Consider the following 23,248-nt stretch of genomic DNA (forward strand, 5'->3'; position numbering starts at 1 on the left):
ATATTGTGCAAAGCAAGAGCAATATAGATTATTCATTGTCAACAACAGAATGGTAAGAATATTGTTATACACTGCATAACAGAGGAAGAAGAGGTCATTGCTTTGTAAAGGACCTCGTGACTTTATCTTACATACCGCTTTTCACACTTGGGCTGAGCACCACATACCCATCTCTGCAGGTGTGGGGTTAGCCAGCAAAATCCCCCCTCAGGGCTCTTACACAGGAACACCAATGCCTGAGAAGGCTGTGACGTGCGTACTGAACTTACTGTGCGAGACAAAACACCTGCCTCGTTCAACTCCATTGCAAAAAGGAGAACGCAAGCACACGGTGACACAATATCCTCCCCGCTCAGCTCACATACAAAACCACAGGGCAGCTGGGTTGTCGGGATCTTCCAACTTTCTGCTGCGTGCCACCGCTCACGCTCAACCTGAGTTGGACATCCCCATCTCGGTAAGTAACTTTGGGGATAGCTGAGGAAATCCCCACCAGCAACTGCTGCGGTGGTGCGTTGCAGTGCCGGGGTTGGTGCTGGCATGTGGGCTGTCTGTGTTCACTGCAAGAGGGGAATGAGACTCGGAAAGATCTCGCTGAGGCTGTAAAGTTTTTGTGGGGATGGACCCCAGCAGTGCTAAAGCAAGGGTTAAAAGATTAAGGGTTAAAAGGTTAAAAGCGTTTTAAAAAAAAGGGTTAAAACAAGGGTCCCTTGTTATTTGCCCCTGTTATTTAGTATAAATTCACCCAAGGATTATGTCACCTGCAAGGTAGAGAGGAAGTTGTTTTTCTCCTCACCCGCTGCAGTTAAATTTCTAAGAATTAAAAACTTCTTCTTCAGTGAGATCTTGACATGATTGCTGACATCTCTTGGGTGTTTATGAGCCAAGGCCACAGGGGTCCCTCCTGTATCTTCCACGTGAGACAGCTCTCTGGTAGCTATTGCTTCAGGAGAAGCGATGAGCTATACAGGCTTTAACAGTCAGCTTCCCTCGTAGGCTTTCTTTCCCTGTGAGAAAGTCACATTCTAAATGCCCCCCCAACATTACCTCTGAACTCGGTTTAATTTCAAAGGTTAAGCAAACAGGCAGATTATTTCTTCTCTAAGTGCATGCTTCCAAGGCTGAAGGACTCATTTGTACTCAAGTTGTGAAGAACACTTAATGATTTTATTTGACTAAGGCAAAATGAGAAAGGAAAACGATATTTAGAAAATTTCATTAGAAAAACATTTGCTGCTTTGTTTCTATAACAGAAAGATTACTGGGTAATCTCTGCCTTAACTCATTGGGGATAGCTGATTGCATCAGGTCTGCTGATGGAGCCAATATTGATGAGCTGAGCGTGCAAAGCATACGCATTCCCCTCTGGAAGACTCGTAAGATGCCTCAGAACAGGAACTTGCAAAACAGCTGCCCCGTAAGGATATCCCAAGGTACAAAACAAAAACTAGGCAGGAGGCAGAACAGCTCAGAGCAGTAGCAGAGAGTCAAGGGCAACTGAACTTGCTAGAGCACCAAGCCAACCCTGCCAGGGGCTGAAGGCTGAGGAGGTCCGAGGAGAGGAGCCAGCTCAGGCAGTTAATCGCTGCTCAGTGTGGAAGCTGCGGCACCAACTGACGCAATGATGGTGTCTAGCACTTCGACCCTTTGGGATGCCCCCTTCTTTCATGAGGGATGGGGTCCCGGGTCCCCCCTGCCGACACCCCTGCCAGCAGGTGAGCAGGAGGCAGGCAGCTGGGCTGCCCGCAGGTAGGCAGGGCAGAGGTGGGCAAGGGCTTCACCCAGGGAAGGAGGAACCGCTGGCCAGAGCCCTCGCACTCTGCACGGGCAGAGGCTGTGCCCCTTCCCTACGGCAATGCAGCCGAGTCAAATTCTGTCGTTTACCAATAAAAAGGGGACACTGGCTGTGTTTCATAATCCACTGCGAATTTGTTTTTACCTTAAGGAGCTCATAATTTACAAATACCATGCTTTACTTTAGCATAAAGTTTATCAAATGTTCATCATCAAAAGTCAAGACTTCATCCACTGCCTGAATTTGGCATAAATCTGATTGGTTCCTTTTGTAAAAAGCCAATTTAGGAATCAATTATATATTTGAATGGGCGTGAAGACAGCTCCTCTTTGGTCATTGTAGTAGATTACAGCTTGTAGTCTGACATCACTTAACTGCGTAGCAAATTGTCTGAAAATGAAAACTCCTATTAGGACACTTAAAATTTTTCTATTTCAAAATGACTACTTAACAACCATTAAAACATCTTTACAGAAATGTCACAACCCTCCTTACATCTGTACCTTTGGTTAGTTTCCTTCCCCCTTTCCAATTTTCTCCCAGCATCTTGCAGCTTGCCTATTATTTGGATGTATAATTAGAAATCCATTATTATGTTTCATGGAGATGTAAAGAGTAGGAAGAAAGCTGCGTAACTACTTTTTACATGCAGCATGCAAATTATCCACCTTGTGTATTTTGGCTCTGAATGTTCTGCAGATGTAGTTTCATTTCCCTTGGATCTCTGTTTACCCATTTTTATTGCTAGTCATCAAGTATAGCAGCAGAAAAATCAAAATAGGAGAGGGGAGGGACCTTCCCATAGAAGCAGCTTAGCGTGCCCCCATTGCAGAGCGCTATCGGCATTGATGTGCTTCACCTACACAGCGCTGTGCACGGCCATTATTTATAATAGATGGTCATGGAAATGGTAGGGGTAATCAACATCTCATGAGAAAACCGTCACTGCCAAAGCTGAATAGCTGGGAAAGTGCTTTGAAGGATATGATTTAAAATGTTCTATCCAGATACTATGTGTACTGAGAAAGGATGCGGGATGGGGCTTCGACTGTACCTCACAGCTCAGGCTGAGCAAACGCCTCTTTCCTCAGCCTGACTCTTCCAGCTGACATTTGTCCTGGTCTTGCCTAAGGGTAATATCCCGCTGTGTGATACGCTCAGGACCTGATCTGAAGTCAGTGGAAATCTTATGGACTTCATGGCCCTTTACAACAAGCCCTTATGTTTTTAAAGATTTAAGATCTGGCCTTGGTCCTCTGTGAAATCCCATCAATGCGTACGGCACGGTGCGGTTTATGGGTTGCACCCCTGCCGTGGCTTCTTCAGATTTGCCGGTCCATGGGAGAGCGATTGGGGTGGAGGTTCGTCCCTTCTCCCTCCCACCAGATAGAAATGTCCCGCGTCAAGAGGCTCCTCCACTCTCCGATGTCTGTGACCAGGAAGGTCTGGTGAGGCTCCTACAGCTGGCAAAGCCTCTGGAGCTGTGCCTACCCCTTTCAGCGCAGCCCTGCGAGAGCTGCAAGCTTTGCCGTGCCTCGGGGAGGTCCCTTGTCGGATCCCTACCGGTGCTTCCCCAGGTGACAGGACGCCTCTAAGAGGGGGGAGGCCTGAAAGCCAGGATTACTTTAAACCGGCGTCGGACGTTGGGTCTGATACAAGCGTATGGAAGTGGCTCTTGGAGAGGTTATAAAAGCACATCATCTTTCTTTTTTGGGGGGTAGTAGGAGGGTGCCAGTGTCTGAGGAGGAGCTGGCTTTACAGGAAGGAAGGAGCCTCCTTAATGGGGGTCTGGCAGAGCTGTGATATGGGAATTATGACAGCACATAGCGCGTGGTGGTGTTCTGTGGTTTAGTGGCTCATTGTTACTTCCTGAATATTAAATTTTCAAAAGAAAAAGGGGCAAAGTGCACCTGGTATGTGTGCATTTAAAAAATAAATTTTTTTCCTGAATACTATTTTATCTAATTCCTTTAGCCACTGACTGGACAAAACCAGATATAACATCTCTACAACATAAAGATTTTTCCCCATTCTGAATTGCTGCTGGTTTTACTTAGCTTTTAATTTCATGTAACTGGCAAAACAATACATCGCCCAAGAGTATCCGTCTCTCTTAGTCATGGTAAAAGTAGGAAACAGATTCTTGTCAACCAGACATTACCACTTAATAATAAAGTAGTATTTGGTCAGTGTATTATATGCATATATATATATACGCACATACGCATCCAGGTATTATACACATATATTGTATGTATTAGAACTAGGGAAGATACTTTATTCTTTCTGATTAAAAAAAAAGAAATTTATTTATTGAGCTAATTTGATAACTATGCTATAGTTATGACTTAGGGAAGTCATATAGCTATAAAGACTGGAACAATTCAGAATAATATTGCAATTAAGAAGTTCTTATGGTGCTGGGCTAGGACATGGGAAATAGTTTAGCTCCTGCTCCTTTCCAGAGCTCGTGTGTGACTACGGAGAAATTGCTTACCGCCTGACCACGAGCTGCAGGAATTTGGTAACACTCGAACAGTGGGAATGGCACTGGATATCTATTTAGCTCTTGGTCTTTCTGTCAGTGTCCAAGGTTTCAGTAGAGAATCCAAATAAGAGAGTTCTGATGCCTGGCACCCTCACCTTGCCTGTCCATCCTCACGGCTGCTCGCAGGCAGCCTGCAGCTCGTGCTGCTGCCCTCGTGCTCTCTCCTGAGCCAAGTCCTCACGTCCGATAGCACCAGAGGTGCTGCTCTCAGAGAAGAACAGCACTGCCTCCTTACCTGCTCTGAGCTGACCACCAGCCCTCCAAGGGCTCAGTTCAACCGGCTTTTGGGACTTTTTGAACTTAATATGGCTACACAAATTTTAGCGGGTGGTCAAATCTGGCGTATGGCTTTTTGGAATTGTAGATGAAACAGAATTACGTTTCTAGGATGAGAGGCTGGGCTGGGCCATGGAAAGGAGAAAATGTGGGGCAGGACAGACCTTTTGTTTCTGCTGCCATTAGCGATGCTGGAGAGGTACGATGAATGACCGCTGCTTTGGGGTGGCAGCAGTCCTTCCCTAAAAACGAGTGATATTCTTTCTCTGTGTCTTCACCTCTCCTTGACGGCAGCAGCGGCAGCCACGCTGGCTCTCCAGGCGCCTCGTGCGCGTGAAAGAGGCAGTAAGGCTACGGCCAGCTTGTTGCACCCAGAAGTTTGCTCCCACAGGCGATGCACTCGCTGTGCCTGAGCCTAAGTTGTCCTGCTCACCAGGCGGGAGAGGGAGGCTTCGTCCCAGCTGAACGTCTGCCACGGTCATACCCCGGCATGACCAAAGAGCGACGAGGCTGCATTCGTGCAAACCTACACACGTTTTTCATTTTAGACGAGGAGGGCTGCTATGACATTTTAGCCTTGCTTGACCAAGAGAGCGGGATTTGAAGATATTGGGGTTGTTGCTTGCGTATCACCACGGCTGACAACAGCTTTATCCGAACCTGTGGCTGGGGACTCACGTCAGTGCAGTGATGCAGTTTGGCCAGGTATGGACCAGAAAGACTCCAGCTCAATCCTGTCCCATTTATGGGTTGTGTCTTGCAGATCCAACAGCTGTAGAAACTTTTTTTAATCACTAGTTTAAGAAGATATATCTCTGGATACATCCAGGGAGTAGATCTGTTGAGGAAGCAGGTGCCAGTTTTCCATAGTTACTTTTAAGAGCCAAATTGTGCTTTAGTGCTGATTTTTAGTTTTAAGGCAATATTGAGAATTTAAAAACCCTTCTTTTTAATTTTTTTTAATTTATTTTTTATTTGATCCAGCTGGAGCTTGTACTTCCTCTTGAACTTTTTCTTTTATTATTTAAAATCCTTAATTATCCGAGACAAAATTGGTAAGGAAATCTGCAGAATCTAGGGATTCCACAGAGCTCTCTCTATAAACACTCAGGCTATTCACTGTTGCCAAATAGACATGTGCCAACTCTGAAACACCCACCCACTCCCTCCTTCTGCTGCAGCAAACTAATAAGCGCATTGATTACATTCATTTAAAGAAAAACACTGCTCTTTTAATCTTTACATTCCGCATGCTTTAGATTTCTGATTACGAGAGATATCCTGTTTATCACACATCATGTGGTGAAAAAGCTACTTGACACACCTAAACACATTAGATATTTTAAAAGAATATTTTATAGGGTACCAGCAAGTGGTAGTAGGAGATAATTATCATTTCCTGCAAGCTGTTGTTGTACTATTCGCAAGATGAACGAGAGGTCTCTTAAATGTGATTTTTGTAAAGGTCCCTTAAATGCCTTCAATCCCCCCAAACAAAAATGTTCACATGCAGTTCCTCTCTTCCTTCCCTCTCCTCTCCCTCCGCCTCCCCAAATCTGGAAGAACTTTGGTATAATAATATGAGACAACCACGTGATGCCTACTTCACGGCTCTATAGAAATTGGTCATTAAGAATGACAATTATATAGTTATAGATAGGTATATATGTATACATATATATATAAAAAAGCAAATACAAAATCATATGCATGTATTGGACATGACTGATAAAATATACAGTGCATAATTAAACACAAACTTGAAACCCACTGCTTTAAAGAGTTGAACAACTTTTTTGATTTGAAGACTGGCAGGAGTGTCCCGAGCTAGGTGTGAAAGCCTTTCCAAATGTCCCGTGCAGGTATATATACGTATACAGACAGACAAGCTTGCTTTCCTCCAGCGGACCATTGTGGAAGGTGCCCACCAAACCCCACGGCCGTGGAGCAGGCCACCGGTGCTCCCCGGGCTCTGATCCCAGCCAGGTCTCCCGGCAGTGCCGGTGCAGGGAGGGGAGGCGGGCAGGTCCCTAGGGGGGGCAGCTGGTGGTGGATACCACCTCCGAGCAGCTCAGAAATGAGCAACAAACTCATACCAAAACTGTGGAAAACCTTGCTCAAAATCCTCCTCTGGGCCCATTTGAGTTTACTGCCCTGAATTTTGGATCCCGGCTTTCGGCACACCTGAGCTGCAGTGACGTACTGGCCACGGCACTGCCTGTACCCCTAAAGGTGCTGAGGCTCCCAACCGTCTGGAGAGGCTTCTACAGCCTCTTGAAAACCACCTCAAATCCAGTATCTTAAACCAGGTCTTGAAGGTATTTACTATTTAGTGAGTACAGGTATCCAAGCATGACCCCTGTTTGGGATATAAGGTTTTCCTTGTCCTTGCTTAGGGCCACTCTCCCTCTCAGGCTCAGTGGGAGCAGTGCCCCACTCCGTCAGCGTTCCCACCAGTCCCCAGCTGAGACCACGCTGAGGAAAGAAGAGCCACAGGAGTTGGTTCTTGCCCTCCAGAAGCTCAAATTTGCTGATCATGAATACACAGCCTGCCTTCTTCTTTACTTCTGCAGAGAAAGGCTGGCCTTGCTCTCCCAGCTCAGCTCTCCTGCTTTCTTTGAAGAGCACCATTCCCCACTGCACTGGCGATGTAATTATAACAGCAACATTTAAAGCATCTGTTGGTAATGATTGCCGTAATCTAATGTCAGCCTGCAGTTTTTAAGAGGAATTTCAGAAAGGAGCCGGGAAGTGCTGGACGGAGAGTCCCCGTGGAAATTCAGCTCAGTGCCCAAACTGGTTCTCAGGAAGACTACGTAGCGCAGTCCGCACGACAAGCGCAGTGGGACGAGGAAACAGCACTGAGCTGTGGATTAAGTAAGAGCAGGTAGAGGGAGGCCCTTCTGCAAGTATTATACATCAATACGAATGAATAACAGAAATTATGCTCTGCAACTCGGTGAGAAAAGTAACTAACTATGCAGCTGCCAGTGGGCCTTAAAAACTAGATTTTGGAGCCTCTAAGGGAGACGTGGAGGGAGGGTGCTGCAGAGTAAGGCAGAGTGTGAAGGGAAGCTACCCCGGAGTTACAGTCTGCTTCTTGCTCCTGCACTTAACCGACAGATTGGGGGGTTGGGGAGGATGTTTATTTGTTAAATGGGGAAAATACTTAAAACCTAAGTAATGAATCAGAATCCTGATTAACTCCCCTTGCTTGAAATAACATACTCCTGAAGAGGGTCGATGGCAGGATGCCAGCGGCGTTTGCTAACCAGCGATGTCCCACAGCAGTGCCGGTAACAGCGCTCTGCCCTGGTAGTGCCGTGTTTAGTTTCCACGTCTCGGTATTTCACACCCCTGAAGCTCCCTGACCAGACCTTAACCTTTAGGCTGGCAGTGCCCCCTGAGAGCTTGTCAAGGGATTAAATCGTTGGTAACGACGCAGAGGGACGTTGTCTGTAGACTCCCTGGCATCAGTCTCAGCAGCACGCCCGCATGCATGAACCATCCTGTATAGCTTTGCTTTTCTTTCTCGCAGAAAGGAGAGGGTATCTGCAGGTAGCAGAGAAATGTGTTGGGATCTGAGCTATCTTCGCTACAGAACTTGAATATTTGGGTTTGTGAACAAGATGCTGTGTGCTATTGTCAGAGAGTGTGGAGACTTGTGCATCTGTAAAACCAGTTACTGTAACCCAAATAACTTGTGGGTGTGAGGCAGTGTGAGTTCTTAAAACCCGCTCTGCTTGTTCCTCGCCTGGAGTGCAACCTTTAGGATTAAAATTTGTTTGAGGTCAGAAGTCCTGTCTCCACAGCATGCAACAGTACTGCTACGGCTGAAGTAGGGTTGATGTTTCCACAGCTTCTCATTCTTTAGGCTAGTGCCTGTTCATATTGCTCAGTATAAGCATGTATCCTCAGTTACTGACTCATTTTGCTAGTTACCTTTAACACAACTATTTATTATTGGCCAAAACTATGAATACGTCTAAAAAATTTATCTTTTTCCCCCTTGGCTCTCTTGGCCTATAAATTACTAAAGTAGATTGAATTTTTCAGTTAAACCCAGCTAAAGATAGATATTAGATATTAGAATAAAACTGTTTGGTTTTTTTTTTCCCCATACATGTGCAATCTCCATAGCTCTTCTGGCAGTCTTTTAAAGGTGGCATTTACTAAGAATTCTTCCTAATATTTTGACTGCTAACCAGTTTTTTTTCCCCCTAAGAATAGCTTTTCTAATGGAACAATTCAGACGAAGCACTATCATCATTTCATAATGTACTGTGACAAGGACTATTCAGCTTTATGTTTTGGCATTTAATGTATTCTCAGCTCTTCACTGTGGCTGGCAAGGGTGACTTTAAGCAGCCAATATTGTAGAGAAGTAGTTGAAAAAATTTTTTGTAGTAAGAGATTTAGGACAAATTGTAGCAAACCTTCTCTTGCTGTTTTTCAATTGTTTTTAACAATTTTTGTGTTTCTGTCTGATATCTTCCAGTAGAAGTAGAAGACACCAGTTGAAGACTCCTATGATTCTCCTCTGCAAAGTTTCTGTAGACTTTCCAAGATTTAGTAGAGATCATCCCTGTCTTGGGAAAGAAGGGAGCAACTAGCTCACATAGAAACCCCAAATATACAGAAATTATGGCTCTCAGTAGAGGGATTTTGTTGCTAAAACCTAACTCGCTTCCCGGAACTTAATTGCGTTGTTGTCCAAATATGAACTACTTTGTTATGGGCTTGGATTATATGTCACAAGTACACAACGTGTAAAGCTAAAGAACACCTTGAATTTTGAAGTGCTGATGAGACGCCCTCGATAGGGCTCAGTAGAAGTTATAAAAGCATTTCTCTGAGTCCAAAGGACTTGAAAACAGCTGAAAATATAAACTTATGCTGGAGAAGCTTGTTCCTCTCGCTACATGTTTTCGTTGCTGTTCCTGTTGAGGCTTTCTGCTGCAGTGATCCCTACAGGGAGGATTCCCAGAAGACCTGAAACCTTTCAGATCTTATACTTTTCCCAGGGCTTATACGTTTTCTTTTCTTGACAGAACAATATGAAATAGTTGACCTTGCCCAGAGCAATATCATTAAAGCTAAACAAGATGACACTTGTACTGTGTTTTGGTCTGGAGCTGTCTAAAGAACTTTCTGAATTCTTGTGGAACAAGAAGAAAAATTTCAGGCAAACAGAACACATTTGATGTTAGCCAAATAATATTTCTTGATTTAACATAAACTTATGGATATATTAATATGCATGTTTAAAATGAAGAAATTGAGTGGTTTACAGCTCAGAAGCTCATCTTGAAATATTTATTTATCATACAGTAAATGAAATTCATACTTAGATTAGATATTTCGAAGAACCTTTGTCTGAGGATCTACTAATGTGCTTGGGCTAACATCTGTGCTTGTCAGATGACCAGCGGAGGTCTGTCAGGATGTTTTATCCCTCACATCAACTGTTGGAGAATAGACGGAGCCCCACTGACATTAGCTACTGTCAACTGCACTTCAGTCAAGGTGAACGGGGAGCCAGCGAGGTCTAACAAAGGCCAGTGGGGAAGGGGAGTACACAGCAATTTTCTGGATTGAACACAAGAAGACAAAAATGAATTTTTGACAGACAATAAATCTAGTCTTCCTTTTTTTCCTTTACTTGGGAAGGAACTCGGAACACTTTATGTATAGATCCCATTCATGCAGCCCTTCTGTCCACATGCTTAATCGGGCAAATACTTTAGAATCACAGAACCATTAAGGTTGGAAAAGACCTCTAAGATCATCAAGTCCAGCCATCAACCCAACACCACCATGCCCACTAAACCGTGTCCCTAAGCGCCTCATCTACACGTCTTTTAAATACTTCCAGGGATGGTGACTCAACCACTTCCCTGGGCAGCCTGTTCCAGTGCTTGATAGACCTTTCAGTGAAGAAATAACCTCATAAACAGGGTTATTCTCATTTCCGGATCACCTTTTCCCATGATGTACTGGCTGTTGTGTATTTTCCCCCGTACGCCAGAGGCTGGAGTGCCATTCACAGCACACTTCCCGTCCTGGAGATTGTAGTCAACACAGATGGCTCTTTGTCGCTAAGTATACGTGAGTGCTAAATTGAATGTGTGCTCTCGTCTAATATTTAACAAAGCACATTGAGTTAATGACTAATGTTTCATTATTGCAGGAAGCTTTTAGAACCAAAAGGTTAAGTGGTTCATTTGAATATTGCCCTGTCAGTTTTTTCCCCTAAAGTTAATTTGCTATTGTTGTGATCATGTCTGACAAGTGGTGGGTAAAAGCAAAGGCAGGTTACGGGGGTCTGTTTCCATGACATAATTTTACTGCTATTTAGCAAGTTGGATTTTACTCAGCTGAGCGTCTAATTTGCATGGACCCTTTTTCAGGGATGAAAAGCCAATTTTGAGCATAGGCCATCTTCCGCTGGGAATTATTTGCATCAGAGGCAAAGGACTAGGGGGGAAGTGATAGAAAAGCGGGCAAAGTTAATAGAGCTAGAAGAGGTTACCAGAGCTACCAGAAGAGACTTGCTATGCATTCACACAGGTAGAGGAGTAGGCTTAGGAATTATTGTTCAATATAAAATTATAGTGGCTGAGTACTAGTAAAGCACCATGGAAACAAGTTTCTGCTACACTGACATTAATGATATAAACTGCTTGTGACATGTGGTCATAAAAATGGAAGAAAAGTATTTCTAAGACAAAAAAGCCTCCATGTTACTTCGGTTATGCTGAACTCTCAGTTCTCTGAATGATTTTTTTCAGTGAAAAGCAGATTTCTAGTAAACTAATTGACCACATCTTTTTCTGTTTAGTTTGTTGAGATGGGGAACTCACAGGCACATCAGACCCACACAGTCCGGTTTTGCTGCTTTCCTGCACAGGAGCAGTTTGTGAAGTTGGCTTCTGAACCTCGCAGGAAAAACACGGCTGTTATTACAGTTCATCAGCCTCTTTTTTTCCGTAGTCACTGCAGTGACTTTGCCACCCTACGGCAGAGTGTAACGCTAAATGTTCATCTGCGGCTTTGTAGCACTGGCATTTTTAGCATAACTGCTTCTCAGGTCTGTGTGCTGCAGTTGTCTTTTGAATAGATTTGGATACTTTTTTATTCTGAATCTTCAATTCAAAATCTTTTTTGCTTTTGATTCATGATAACCCCCTATAGCTTCACCACTCTGGAAAAGATATCTAGCTTAGTACAGCAATGCTAATACCAAGAAAAAACAATCAGAGAGGCTTTGCTTTCGAGATAGTGGGCATGGGATTTTTTTAAACTAGTTCATTATTACAGTTTCTATATCAACTCTTTAAATTGGGCAAGCTTCTTTTTTTGAAATCATCTAAATAATCTTTTTCTAAATCATTTTTCTAAAGCCATCTAAATTAAGATGGCTGTTTAAGTAAGACTTGCTTGCAATTGAACCTGCAATGTTGATAAATTCAAGTACCTCCTGGTTACATACTGTTGTTTAATATGTAAGATAGAAATGAAGCTTCTTTGCAGCTTTCAATTTCAACAGTCTGATCTCCCTTAAGCATTGGTAGGGAGAGTATCCAGGAACCAGGCTGAGAACAACTACGTAGTGTGGGGGACTAGTGCACTAGTATGGGAGATCTAAATTAACCATCATCAATTAATTTGACACACTTGCAGACTTCTCAGTCCTAACACAAAAAAGTTTAAAGTTCTTTCAAAGATACTTTTCTGGGCATCTGAGTAGCCCTGCAGGTGTTCCTGCGGTGGACCGATGCTTCTGCCCAGGAACGCGTCTCTGCAGTGTTAAGAGTTAAGGGAGAATTAGTAAACTCCTTCTTCCCCCCGAAACAAACCCGATTTTCTTTTTGTTCATTTTGCAGCCCAAAGCTGGAAACGTTCCCTCAAATGGTTCTCAATGGCTCCCTACGTGTCTTTCAAGCACAGTAATGAGCTTAAAAATCAGACTCACATTTTTCTTGTTTCAGAAGTCCAGAGGATTTCGAGGTAAAAAATGTTTCGGCTCAAAGTACTTGAAGGGACTACTCTCTGCAGGAAAAAACACTGACTGCTTTTATGCCAAAGACCTTCCCTTCCCAAGGCCAGATCTTTACCTCCCTTAGGGCAAAATCTCCATGACCGTTATCAAAGCACGATAATATCATACTGCTTTTCTGTGGAAGTGCTTTGCTAAATCAGGGTTCTCTGTGCATCTCAGCATAGAGATCCTACAAAGGGATCAGCCCTCTTATTATGAGTTTAGACCAAAAATAGACATGAGGAACTATTTTTATAAGGGTGCTCTAATTCATTCAAAGGCATTAATATCTAAGACCTAGTGAACAAGATCTTATGGGATTGACCTGATTTCACTCCTTGTTCAATATCATCCTTTTTTTTTTTGGTGACATGTTTTCCTGCCATATTACATCAGTAGATCCCTGCTTCTGGTGGTATCTTGTTGTCGTGGCTTAACCCGGCAGGCAGCCAAACCCCACGCAGCCGCTTGCTCACCCCCCCCTCCCCCCACCGGTGGGATGGGGAGAGAATTGGAAAGGTAAGAGTGAGAAAAACTCTTGGGTTGAGATAAAGACAGTTTAATAGAACAGAAAAGGGAAAATAATAATAATAATATTAATAATGATAATGATAGAATATACAAAATGAGTGATGCACAATGCAATTGCTCACCACCCGCACTGACCGATAACCAAGTGTTGTGTCTCATCCTCTGAAACAGGTTTCCTCAGAAGATTAGTAATTTTTTTTAACCTTTTCATGTCTTAAACTGTGAAAAGCCAAAAAGGTTGAAGGAGACCTCAGAAGGCACTAAGGCTTCCCTTGTGTGAAAGTGGACTCTCTGAGCCTTGCAATGTGATCCACTCCTTGACCTTACACTCACTGAAAATAGGGAACTTTGCAGTGCTGAGTAGCTATGTATAGTTACTTACTGTAACGTGTTTCTGTAAGTTTACCTCTCTGGGATCGGAATCAATGTAGTGCTCTTCCCAGAGTCCTTCTGGTTTGAAAGTTCCCTACTTACGTCTTCTTGCAGATGTTGTTTTCTGCCATTCCTGGGTGTATCTGAAGTTTGCTAAATCGCTTTTCATTTTGGTTGTTTCCACACCTAGGGTGTTGATATATTAAACTAAAAATTTTAAGAAGAAAATTAAAAGGACGAATGTGCCAGTGCAATTAGCCAGAAGTAAATGGACTACTTTGGCTGAATAATTGTGACAGCAGAGGTTTCTAACAAAGAGTGTGAAAGGTGTGAATGTCTGGGACAGACACAGCTTGTTTAATCCAGGCTAGAGACACGTGTATCACCTGTTCCAAGATAGACAAAATGTGCTCATCAGGAGACCCTTCGGCTTATAAGTAACCATCAAAGAACAGCGAGGAAAGTGTCCTAATGTGAGTTATTACCAGGGAAAAAGTGGTCTAAAGATAATACTGGGAAACATACCTTCTATGTGAATCAGAGTAGGCTTCAGTGGTAGTCTGTGATAGATGTTGGCTTCTCCAGTGCTAAAATCGTGTGGCCTCAACTCTTTTGCCAGCAAAGCGCTACAGCTCCAGGTCCACTCAAGTTTTCTTTCTCAGCTTCAATTACTGCAGAGATGCAATAGCCATTATACGTGGTGGGTACTGTGCATTGTCAAGGTATTACAACTGGCCTGTAAGGACTGCTGCCCCAGTTTTGTTTTGCTCTGGCATGTGTTGAGTTCATAAGGTTTTAACACTGTGAATAGAGAAGCCTTGTCCTTACCTGTGTAGAAGCTCATAGGAACTGCCAGCATCTCCACCCCATTCCCTAAAACAAAGACAGCACTGGCTGCCTGGCAGCATCTCGCAAAGCCAAGGGGCTTGCACATGGTGAGCCCCCATCTCTCAGAGAGTCAGGATGATACATTGGCTGGATAAACCCACACACCCACAGCAGGTCAAGCCTCAGCCACATTCTGAAGAACTAAAAGCATGTTGGTCATTAATTGGCTGTACAGACCTAAAACCCAAACCTATCCAAAGTAAATGCAGCAAGCTGCCTTAGGCTGCTAACCTCAATGTAAAGACAACATCCTTCTTTTTCATGCACGTCAGGGCCCTGCCAATTGTTTTTGCATGAAGGAAACTGAAAAAGGTCGGTGATGAAGTGCAGCTGCCGTGTCAGTGGTTACAAGGCTGGCTAACACTCCTTTGCTGACAGTTTTCACCATTGCAGTCGTGCTTGGTTTTCCACAGGCACACGTCTAGCCGTAACCTGCCGAGTTTTGTTGCTTACCATATGCTCCTCCCCTTTAAGCACAGCATTTCCCATAGGAACTGTGTCTACTGCCTATTTCTAATCACTCTGTTTCAGTGGTCTTTTCTGGCAGCAGGCGATGGACCAGGCTGCTGTAGGCAAAGGTGCTACCCGGCGCCCACGGGGCAGGGTTGGCTGTGCCGGCTGCTGCCGGGTATCGCCTTCGCGGCTCTGCAGCCAGACGAGCACCCTGCTCGCTCAGTCGCTTCAGCAGATGTGCATGATTAATGGATTATTTACCTTTCGCTGCCTGATTATTATTTTTTCTGCCTCTAACCTTTTCACTTTCACAAATTTATTTTGACTTTGAAATTCTGGGGATTCCACTTATAACCTTTATGTTTATTGGTGAAGTAGCTATTATTAGACTGTTGTCCCCCCCCCTTCCTAATTCTGGATTTTAATTACATTTTTCCTTCTGCCTTTTGGTACAGGTGCAGTAATTAAATGGCATTAAGTCTGTTTCACGATCATTAAGCAGGCTCGTTATTGTCCTTTTTGTAGATATTTGAAGTTGTAAATAAGTCACCTTTCTAATGAATCCGCCTGGTAAAACTTTGACGTATCACTGAGATGATAGTGCTGCTGTGGTTGTACGAAGAAATGCCTTGACTTAGGTATAGTCCCTGGCCCTTTCCAGCAACCAGCACAGAGAGGTCGGGGTGAAAAGAGAACCGCTGCATTTGAGAGTGCAGCCTAAGACTGGCGGGCGGGATGAGCCAAGGGGAGGCAAGGAGGAGAGCAGCAGGACAGAGGTTTCATTTGACTCTTAGGGGCAACATTTTCAAAGCCCCAGGGGCACGTGTGGGTGTCTCCAGCCAGAAAGGTAGTCCTAAGAGCTGAGTGGGCACTGGGGATACTCACATCATAATCTTATTTTTCCTCTGCCTTTCCTTTTCTTTTGCCTTAGCTTTTGTTCTTTTCCCCATTGTGCCAGCCCCCTCCAGCCTTATCTCCGGATTTTTCATGCCATTTCTGTAATTTATCTGCTAAGGCATACCGCGCTGATTCCTTCCTTAGTTTTCCTTTGGAGAGTTTCTCCCTCTCCCTGCCTTTCCGATCGCTTGTGCTCACTGACCGGGCACAGACACTCCCGGGACTCTTGCTCTGTTGTAGCTGTTCTCCTGCATTCTCTCTGTAAAAGCCAATCTGAGTTGTGCTGAACCTTAAATAATAAATATGAATACTTAAACACTGAAATTATTCAGGGATGAGTTTGTTTTTAAACTCAGGCTTGTGAACTCAGGCCACTTCCACTTGGATGAGATCGCGACATTTTCTGTGGGCGTGGGGGTTTTTCAGTGTTTCTAAAGTACTATTAATGGATCATTTTAAAAACACTATTTAAGTGGTGAAACACTAGATATCATACTGATGCAGTGTGCATAATTTCAGAAAGGGTGAATTAATCGGCTTTATATGATAGGTGTGCAGGAACGGAGCTTGCATGAATACAGACCATGCACTTTAAAATACTGTAATGGGAGACAGCAAACATAAGAGAAATGTCCCCCAAAGGTGAACTAGGGTGAGGAGCAGGGAGGAAGAAGAGGGGCTTCTTAGTAGCCTAACTCCATAGTGCTAGTGCTCTTTTTAGCACTACCTAAGGCTGGAAATTTATTCTCCACGATTACACTAGAGGAAAAATGTACCCATCTTTTGGAAGGCACATACACAGGTTTTAAAATTTTCTTGTAAGAAAGCACGTAGAGTGAAAAGCATGGACCTGAATAAATGTTGCCTCCACGTGGTATGTACCTCTTTATGTCACAAAAGATAAAGCTGCCAGTCCTTTTTGTATTGTGTGGATTTGACCAGTGACCTTCACCGGTGCCATCAGAACAAGCAGAAACGCGTTGCTCCGGAGGCCAGGCTGGGTAATTCGATGGAGCAAACAGGTCTAGCACAATAGCAGTTGTCTGGGGGCATCACCAAGTAGGCTGGATGCTGTGAGTCAATCTTTTTTTTTTAATACTATTGTTATTGTCCTGCTGTAGGGCGCACGGGACTCTAAAGTTTGTATTGGTCTATCTGCGCATCTCTCTCAGCATCTTTGTCGTATGGGTCTCCCCTCGGGTGCCCTGCCTCCCACTAGCTGTTGGACTTGGCTGAAAGAAAACCTCCGTCAGAAAAGGCCACGTGAAGGACAGCCTTGTAAACAGCACGTTTTGCTGCGCAGCTGAGGATGCGGTATGGTTGCCTCCGACTTACGTGCCCACCGCAGTGCCGGAGCCGGTTCTCTCTCTCCGCAGCACCAGGGACCTGCAGCGGGCAAAGTTATACTGGCGAGGACTTACACTTGTACCGATGCCACCTGCTTTCATTACAGGGTGGTTATATTACCTACTGGAAAGTATAGTCAGCATAAGCACAGTTTTAGCACCGCCACCATCACTTCGCCGGTAGAGCATGCCGGTATTCAAGGAGAAATGAGGTCCTCTTCTACCTTGGTTACAGTTTGCTTCCCCTCAAATGTTACAAAGAACAGGAAAAGAAGCTCTTTGTACGCCAGAGCGTTCCCAGCGCTCTGACAGCAGGAGGACAGTTGTGTAAAGCAATGGCAGGTAATGATGCATAGAATCAAAGTTGCTGTTTTTTTTATGATTTCCATTGCTGGGACTACCTGAACAAGATATTTTATAAGTTTTTAGAGATGGGTCTGACCCCATGCTGCAGGAAGCACACAACACTTCTTAGGTGCCATGTTATACCAGAACTAAAGTATCTGGATAAGACGTGATGACACGATGGAAAAATACGGATAGCGCTTAGCTTTTCCTCCACTTCCCTCAGCTTACCTCCGCCAGAGATGAAGGTCAGCCCAAATGGGCTGAGACACCCACAGCCCACAAAATTTGTTGCCCGAAACTGGCACAAACTTCACCCTCAAAATATTAGGCTAAAAAAAAAAAGATTTTCTTCTTTAGGAAAATGCTATGAAATGAAGAGAACTGCCCAAACAGGCTGGACAGCTTTAGTGTTTCAATGTTACGTTGGTGTCATGAAAGAAATGAGAAAGTTCCGATGTAGTTGTCACCTCTGTTAGCGAATGTTCCTGGCTACTCTGTCACCCCGCTGCCAGGGTCTCAGGCTAGATCCAGAGGGGCTTGGACATAAGACATGAGGAGCAGCCCAGCTGCCCGCACATTTGCCAATATCCATGCGCTGGTGGGGAGGGGTCATTGGTTTGGGGTTTTGGAGATGAGGAAGAATGAAAATGAAGTTGAAGGTATCTCACAAATATTATTCCTGTAAAATATTATTTGTGAAAATTATCCTGTAAAAATTGTTCAGCAATTAAGCACTATCAGTCCTCACCCCATTCCTCTCAGCCCAAATCTTGCTAATAGAGAGTAAAATGAAGCAACACTTATAGCAGGTTCAACTCAATTTCCTTCAGTTCAGAAGACAAGGATATCTTCAGGATTCATAATTTTTGATTCAGGGGATCTTGTCTGATTTTGCATGAAATCAGCATTTGCTGTCCCCTTGACTTCCTCAGACTTCTGCAGATACAGCTGGACAGAATTTGGCAGGAATGCTAACAAATACCTTCAAACTCCTTTGGGTATTAAAGCAGTAAATTGACTTAATAGCCATTGTTTCCCTAGAGAAATCATTAAAGATGACATTTCACCATAGATACTTCATTAAAATAGTGGGTGTATGAAAACATTTCAACATAAAAAGATATTGCTGCCAAGATAAGAGACCTTGAATTTGTGTGTTAGAGCACAGCTTTGCTCTTTATTTAATGTGACACTGTTTAATAAAGTCAGGAACCTCTGTTTATTTTTACTTCATTTTCTAGCATTTTACTAAAGCTTAATATCACACTGCACAAAGTTTTGATGCAAGTCTGGAGGGTAAAGTGGTCAAACCTGGGCAGAGGGAGTCTCCTGGGGCAAGGCACAGCCTGCACGGCCCCGAGAGCCACGCAGCTCTTCAGCCAGGGGAGACGCCCAGAGAACGAGGTGCAGCCAAGCCCGGGAAGCAAGCGAGCACGCCGGCCAGGGACCGACGGGAACCTGCAGGCACAGCGGAGACCGGCCGCCCCTGAGAGCGGGAGCAGCAGGGCTAATCCCTAAGGGAGCAAGAAGGGGCTGGGTAGAGGGGGCTTTGCAATTTAGGAAGCCACCGAAGTCCGTTCTGAAGCCTAACACAAAGGTAAAACCTGATCTAGCAAGACACAAGGTGGGGCCGGGGGGGGAGGAGGGAATTTGCTCGCACAAAAACTTCCTCCCTACCCAACTCATGAGCTTTTTCCATTTTAAAATTGTTCTAGCTCACGATTGCCTGAAGCCTGGGCTTTTGCATTCAGAGTCCTCTTGGTACTTCTGGGGGTATCCACTTTGAAAAAAAGCCCTGGCAGATCTTTTAGGCTGCCTTCGAATCCTGTCACGGCATGGCTTCAGTCAAGAAAGTCTTTCCATTTTTCCTCCTCCCTAAGTTGTCAGCACAAGTGATCGTTTGTACAGAACACTATGCACACTTGTAAGTGACTTGGTATCAGGCAGGTGGGAAAACCAAAAGCATAGGATATCGAGGTATCAATAATTAATTGCAGCTTAACAAAAGAATTCCTCCCTCCTCCAGGATTGAGATTCCTTTAGTTTGTAGTTTTTAGTCTTGACCATCATATTTCTATGGCCATTCAGCGTTACAGAATGAGCAACTGCTGCCAGAAATATTTCTACTCCTGGCATGATCACTGGAGTATCTAGGGGTGATGTACTGAGCCGCTGCTATCCGGAACAAGAGCTTTCAGGAAGGTTTTGAAGGAGGAACACTAAACCTTCTGCTTGACAAATGAGTGTGCCACAACAGGCCACAGAGATGCTTTGAAATAAGATATGACAAGTTAAAACCTAAAGATGGATCAAACGAGTACAGAAATGAAAATCTCCTTTCCTCTTTGCAAATATAAATCCCATTGCATAACGTTTTTTAAAAAAGCAGATACAAATCCATCCTGTGCTCCTCCCTCCCCATCTTCAACTGCTTATGGTTCAAGTCGAAAAAACCCCTACTTCTGTCAAACGCTGGCAGCTTTCTGGCATGACACTGCAGAGTAACCTTGTATGTTACAGGGACTAAAGGGATTGAATCATCTTTGCATGCAGCCTGTGACTTTCAAACAGATATAAAGAACTTGCATTTTATTTGAATATACTTCTCCAGGTCAGAGAAGCACCAAGCAGACACTCTTGAAGCTGTCATGAGTAGCTTGTTATTTTCTAGAAATTCCCTGTTTATTCAGTCCTTCTGTAATATCTGAAAAAGAACCCAAACAATTCCTCCAAGGCAGATGCACCTTTTAGCCATTTATCCACCACAGAGTCTTGTGGATGCTTAAGCAACACATTCCTCCGGCAAAGAGCTGACCAGAAGACATTTGGACCCTTCCCAATCTGGTTTCAAGCTTGTCAGCACTAGTCTAAAACAACACAACCAACCTGACGCAGGTTGACCCTGTTTCGAGTTGGGCTTGGACAAAACGGTCTCTGGAGAACTCAGCCAAAATTTTTCCTAGGATTTTAACACTCATTGGGATGGTCAGGTCCCACTCAATGCAAGTACCATGTTGACAAGGCAGTATCTTCAGGGGTTTATTGGCAATTATAGGCAATGGTAATGTTGTTCATGACTGCTCTTGGATTTTTAGGCACTATTATTATCAGCCTCATTACCTACTGAAAACCTGCTGTGTGTTCAGCCATCACCTTTCTGTTGGCAGTCCTGGCCTCTTCGACCCTGTGCTGTCCTGCAGCTATGGTGGTTGCCGTGAACTGGACCTTTGGGGCTCATTTCTGCCAAAACTCAGCTATGCCTTGGAAGGAGTTGCCATCTGGATAATTAGCATGGACCATTTTCTAACCACTGTCTAGAGGCAAAACTAGCTGAAATCCCACCGTGCCAAATCCACAACTGTCTTTTTTTTTTGATGCTTTCTGCATTGCCTTTCCTCCATTGACTGGATGGCTGGCTGGGGAAATGCAAACCAGGGCTCTCCTGGGTGTATTTCCTGCTGGCTGAGCTAACAAAGCGATGCTTGTTGCAGTAACATTTTTCATTCCTTTCAGCACCATGCTGCACTCCAACCTTTCCATCCCAAACACCCTCTGTAAGAGCATCCTGAGCACCCACCAACGTGCCCACAGCATTTGCCTTCAGCCAAAGGAACAAACTTGACCTAATAGGGCTGCACAAACCTTGCCAGGTGAGCGTAGATCTGAACTTCAAAACAAGAGCCCTTCACTACAGTTCCCATTCTGTCGGATTTTCACCCTGCCGGCTCCCCAGCTATGCAGGGCACAACCTGCCTTTGGCATCCAGTAGATGCCTGCAGCATTACTAGCGCCTACGTTGCCTGGCTGAGAGCCTACCCTGTCCTCTACTGCCTGAGCACCAAGATGCTTCAAGAGGTTTGAGCTGAGCTCAGGCAGAAGACATCCAGAATGCTCCCCACCATCTAAGCAGTGATTTCAGAGAAGTAGCTGAAAATCAGGGAAGAACTAGCCAAACTGCACAAATTTTGCTTCTGCGTCTTTTTCTTTCTGACCACCCCATGACTTTTTAATGCACAAACTAAACTGGAGAATGAGCACATTCCCATTTGTTATTTGGCTTTGAGACATCAAATAAAACCACAATAGTGCAATACTGTCAAAGCCATGCTTGCAACTAAAACCAAGTTGACTGAATGGCACATAGCTACTGCTCAACAGTCTTTATGATATTATTTCTTTACGTAAACTTACTTTCGGCTAAAAAACACAGCAACAAAAAGACAGGTGGAAATATTGTTTGCACAAACTTGAAACAAGCAGCAAGTCCTAATGATTAAACAGCATACGCAAAGAACCAACTGATTTTTAGCACAAGAGCAGTAAAATACGGAGCTGACATTCATTCATACCAAAGTTAAACCACAGTTTCAGTGAGGTCTGCCCATTTTATAGTTTGCCAGGACAACCATCACACCCACAAACTGCATGTGAGAGAGAAAGAGAGAGGGATGTAGCAGGCAAAGGACATACCACCCCCTCAGGATGCAGAGGCCCATGCCAATACATAAACCCAGCAGTGACCACTTCTCCCCCTGCCTGGTTACTGCCACATTCTCTTAAATTCCTCCCAGTGACGGTTTTTCAGGGCTGAGAGACATTTCATCCAGTTTTCCCATTTCTCATTACCCAAAGGCCACCACTTGCCTACACTTTCTAGCCAGCATCCTCAGTACGTTTTGGTCACATACAGGATTTCCCCTATATCATGAGCAGGGAAGACACAGGGAGAAAAGACCCAAGCACACGCAGAGTGGGTCTGGAGACCAGCTGAATTAGGTCACACTTGCACGTCCTAAACACAGATTCCTCCCTTTTCTGTACTTGTCCTTTGCATTCCTCCCTCGCTGCCTCCCCTTGGAGGTAACACCAGTTTCCTTGGCTTACCACAGCCTCCTTACCACCCTCCCTTTCCTGGGGTTTCCTCATCAGTGGGTCCTATAGTGCCACTGTGGTGGCCCTGGCCCCTTTTGCTGGACATGGGAAGAGGGGGACACCTGGCCCTTTGGCCCTGAAGCTTGCTCTGAACCAGGGCCATTACTCCTGAGCAGCAAGGAGGAAGATGAGGAACACCAGCTCCCTGCTGTAGAGTATATAAGCGCCAGCCTCAATTCCACATTGCAGGGATATGATAACCCCCTTTTCCTGGGGACATGGGCTAGGCTCTGGCAAACTTTGCTTTTGGCCTCCTAAGGTTGAATTAGGGATCTCTAGTAATAAAAATAAATACCATCCAACCTTGGTAGCACTTGCATCTTTGTTTTCCCTAAATTTTTGTTTTTACTAAAGAGTGCCCCAATAGAGAAGCTGCAGATTAAGCTCACTTTCTAGCTGGTCCCAGAGGTGCCTCTCCAAACAGCATCTGCTTTTACTGCTCTCAACTACCAGCCTATGCTCCCAGATCAACACCGGCCCTGTTTCAAGGTCTTTCCCTCAAAACGTCTTAGTACTTCTGTTCGTATTGCTTCAGGATGTCCATGCACCCCATCACTGACCAGACCCCCCCATGTAACCGCCAGCTTTAATCATGGAAGGGATTGCTTTGGCTACACAGAGGCAGATCAAGATCTTCCAAATCTGTAATGGCAGGAGCCGCTTTCACCTGAATCCGTAAAAACCCAGATTCAGTCAAGGAAGAGCTAAAACCAAACTAAAACTTCTCCCCCAAAGTAAAATTCACTAGTTTTTAAGAACACCTTCTTATCTCCATTAACACCCCACACTTGCTTAATTCAGCCTTTTCATCTGACCACCTG

General features: G+C 44.5%; 1 protein-coding gene across 1 annotated transcript; it reads left to right on the forward strand.

Moving 5' to 3' along the window:
* The first annotated feature begins 20,553 nt into the window (after positions 1–20,553).
* On the forward strand, positions 20,554–21,283 carry GPR45 (G protein-coupled receptor 45). The gene is given in 4 exon segments (XM_075140563.1): positions 20,554–20,752; positions 20,755–20,851; positions 20,853–21,096; positions 21,098–21,283. Coding segments are annotated over 4 exon segments (726 nt in total).
* Positions 21,284–23,248: the final 1,965 nt, after the last annotated feature.

Source organism: Calonectris borealis, chromosome 1, assembly GCF_964195595.1.
Source record: "Calonectris borealis chromosome 1, bCalBor7.hap1.2, whole genome shotgun sequence".
Lineage (NCBI taxonomy): Eukaryota > Metazoa > Chordata > Aves > Procellariiformes > Procellariidae > Calonectris > Calonectris borealis.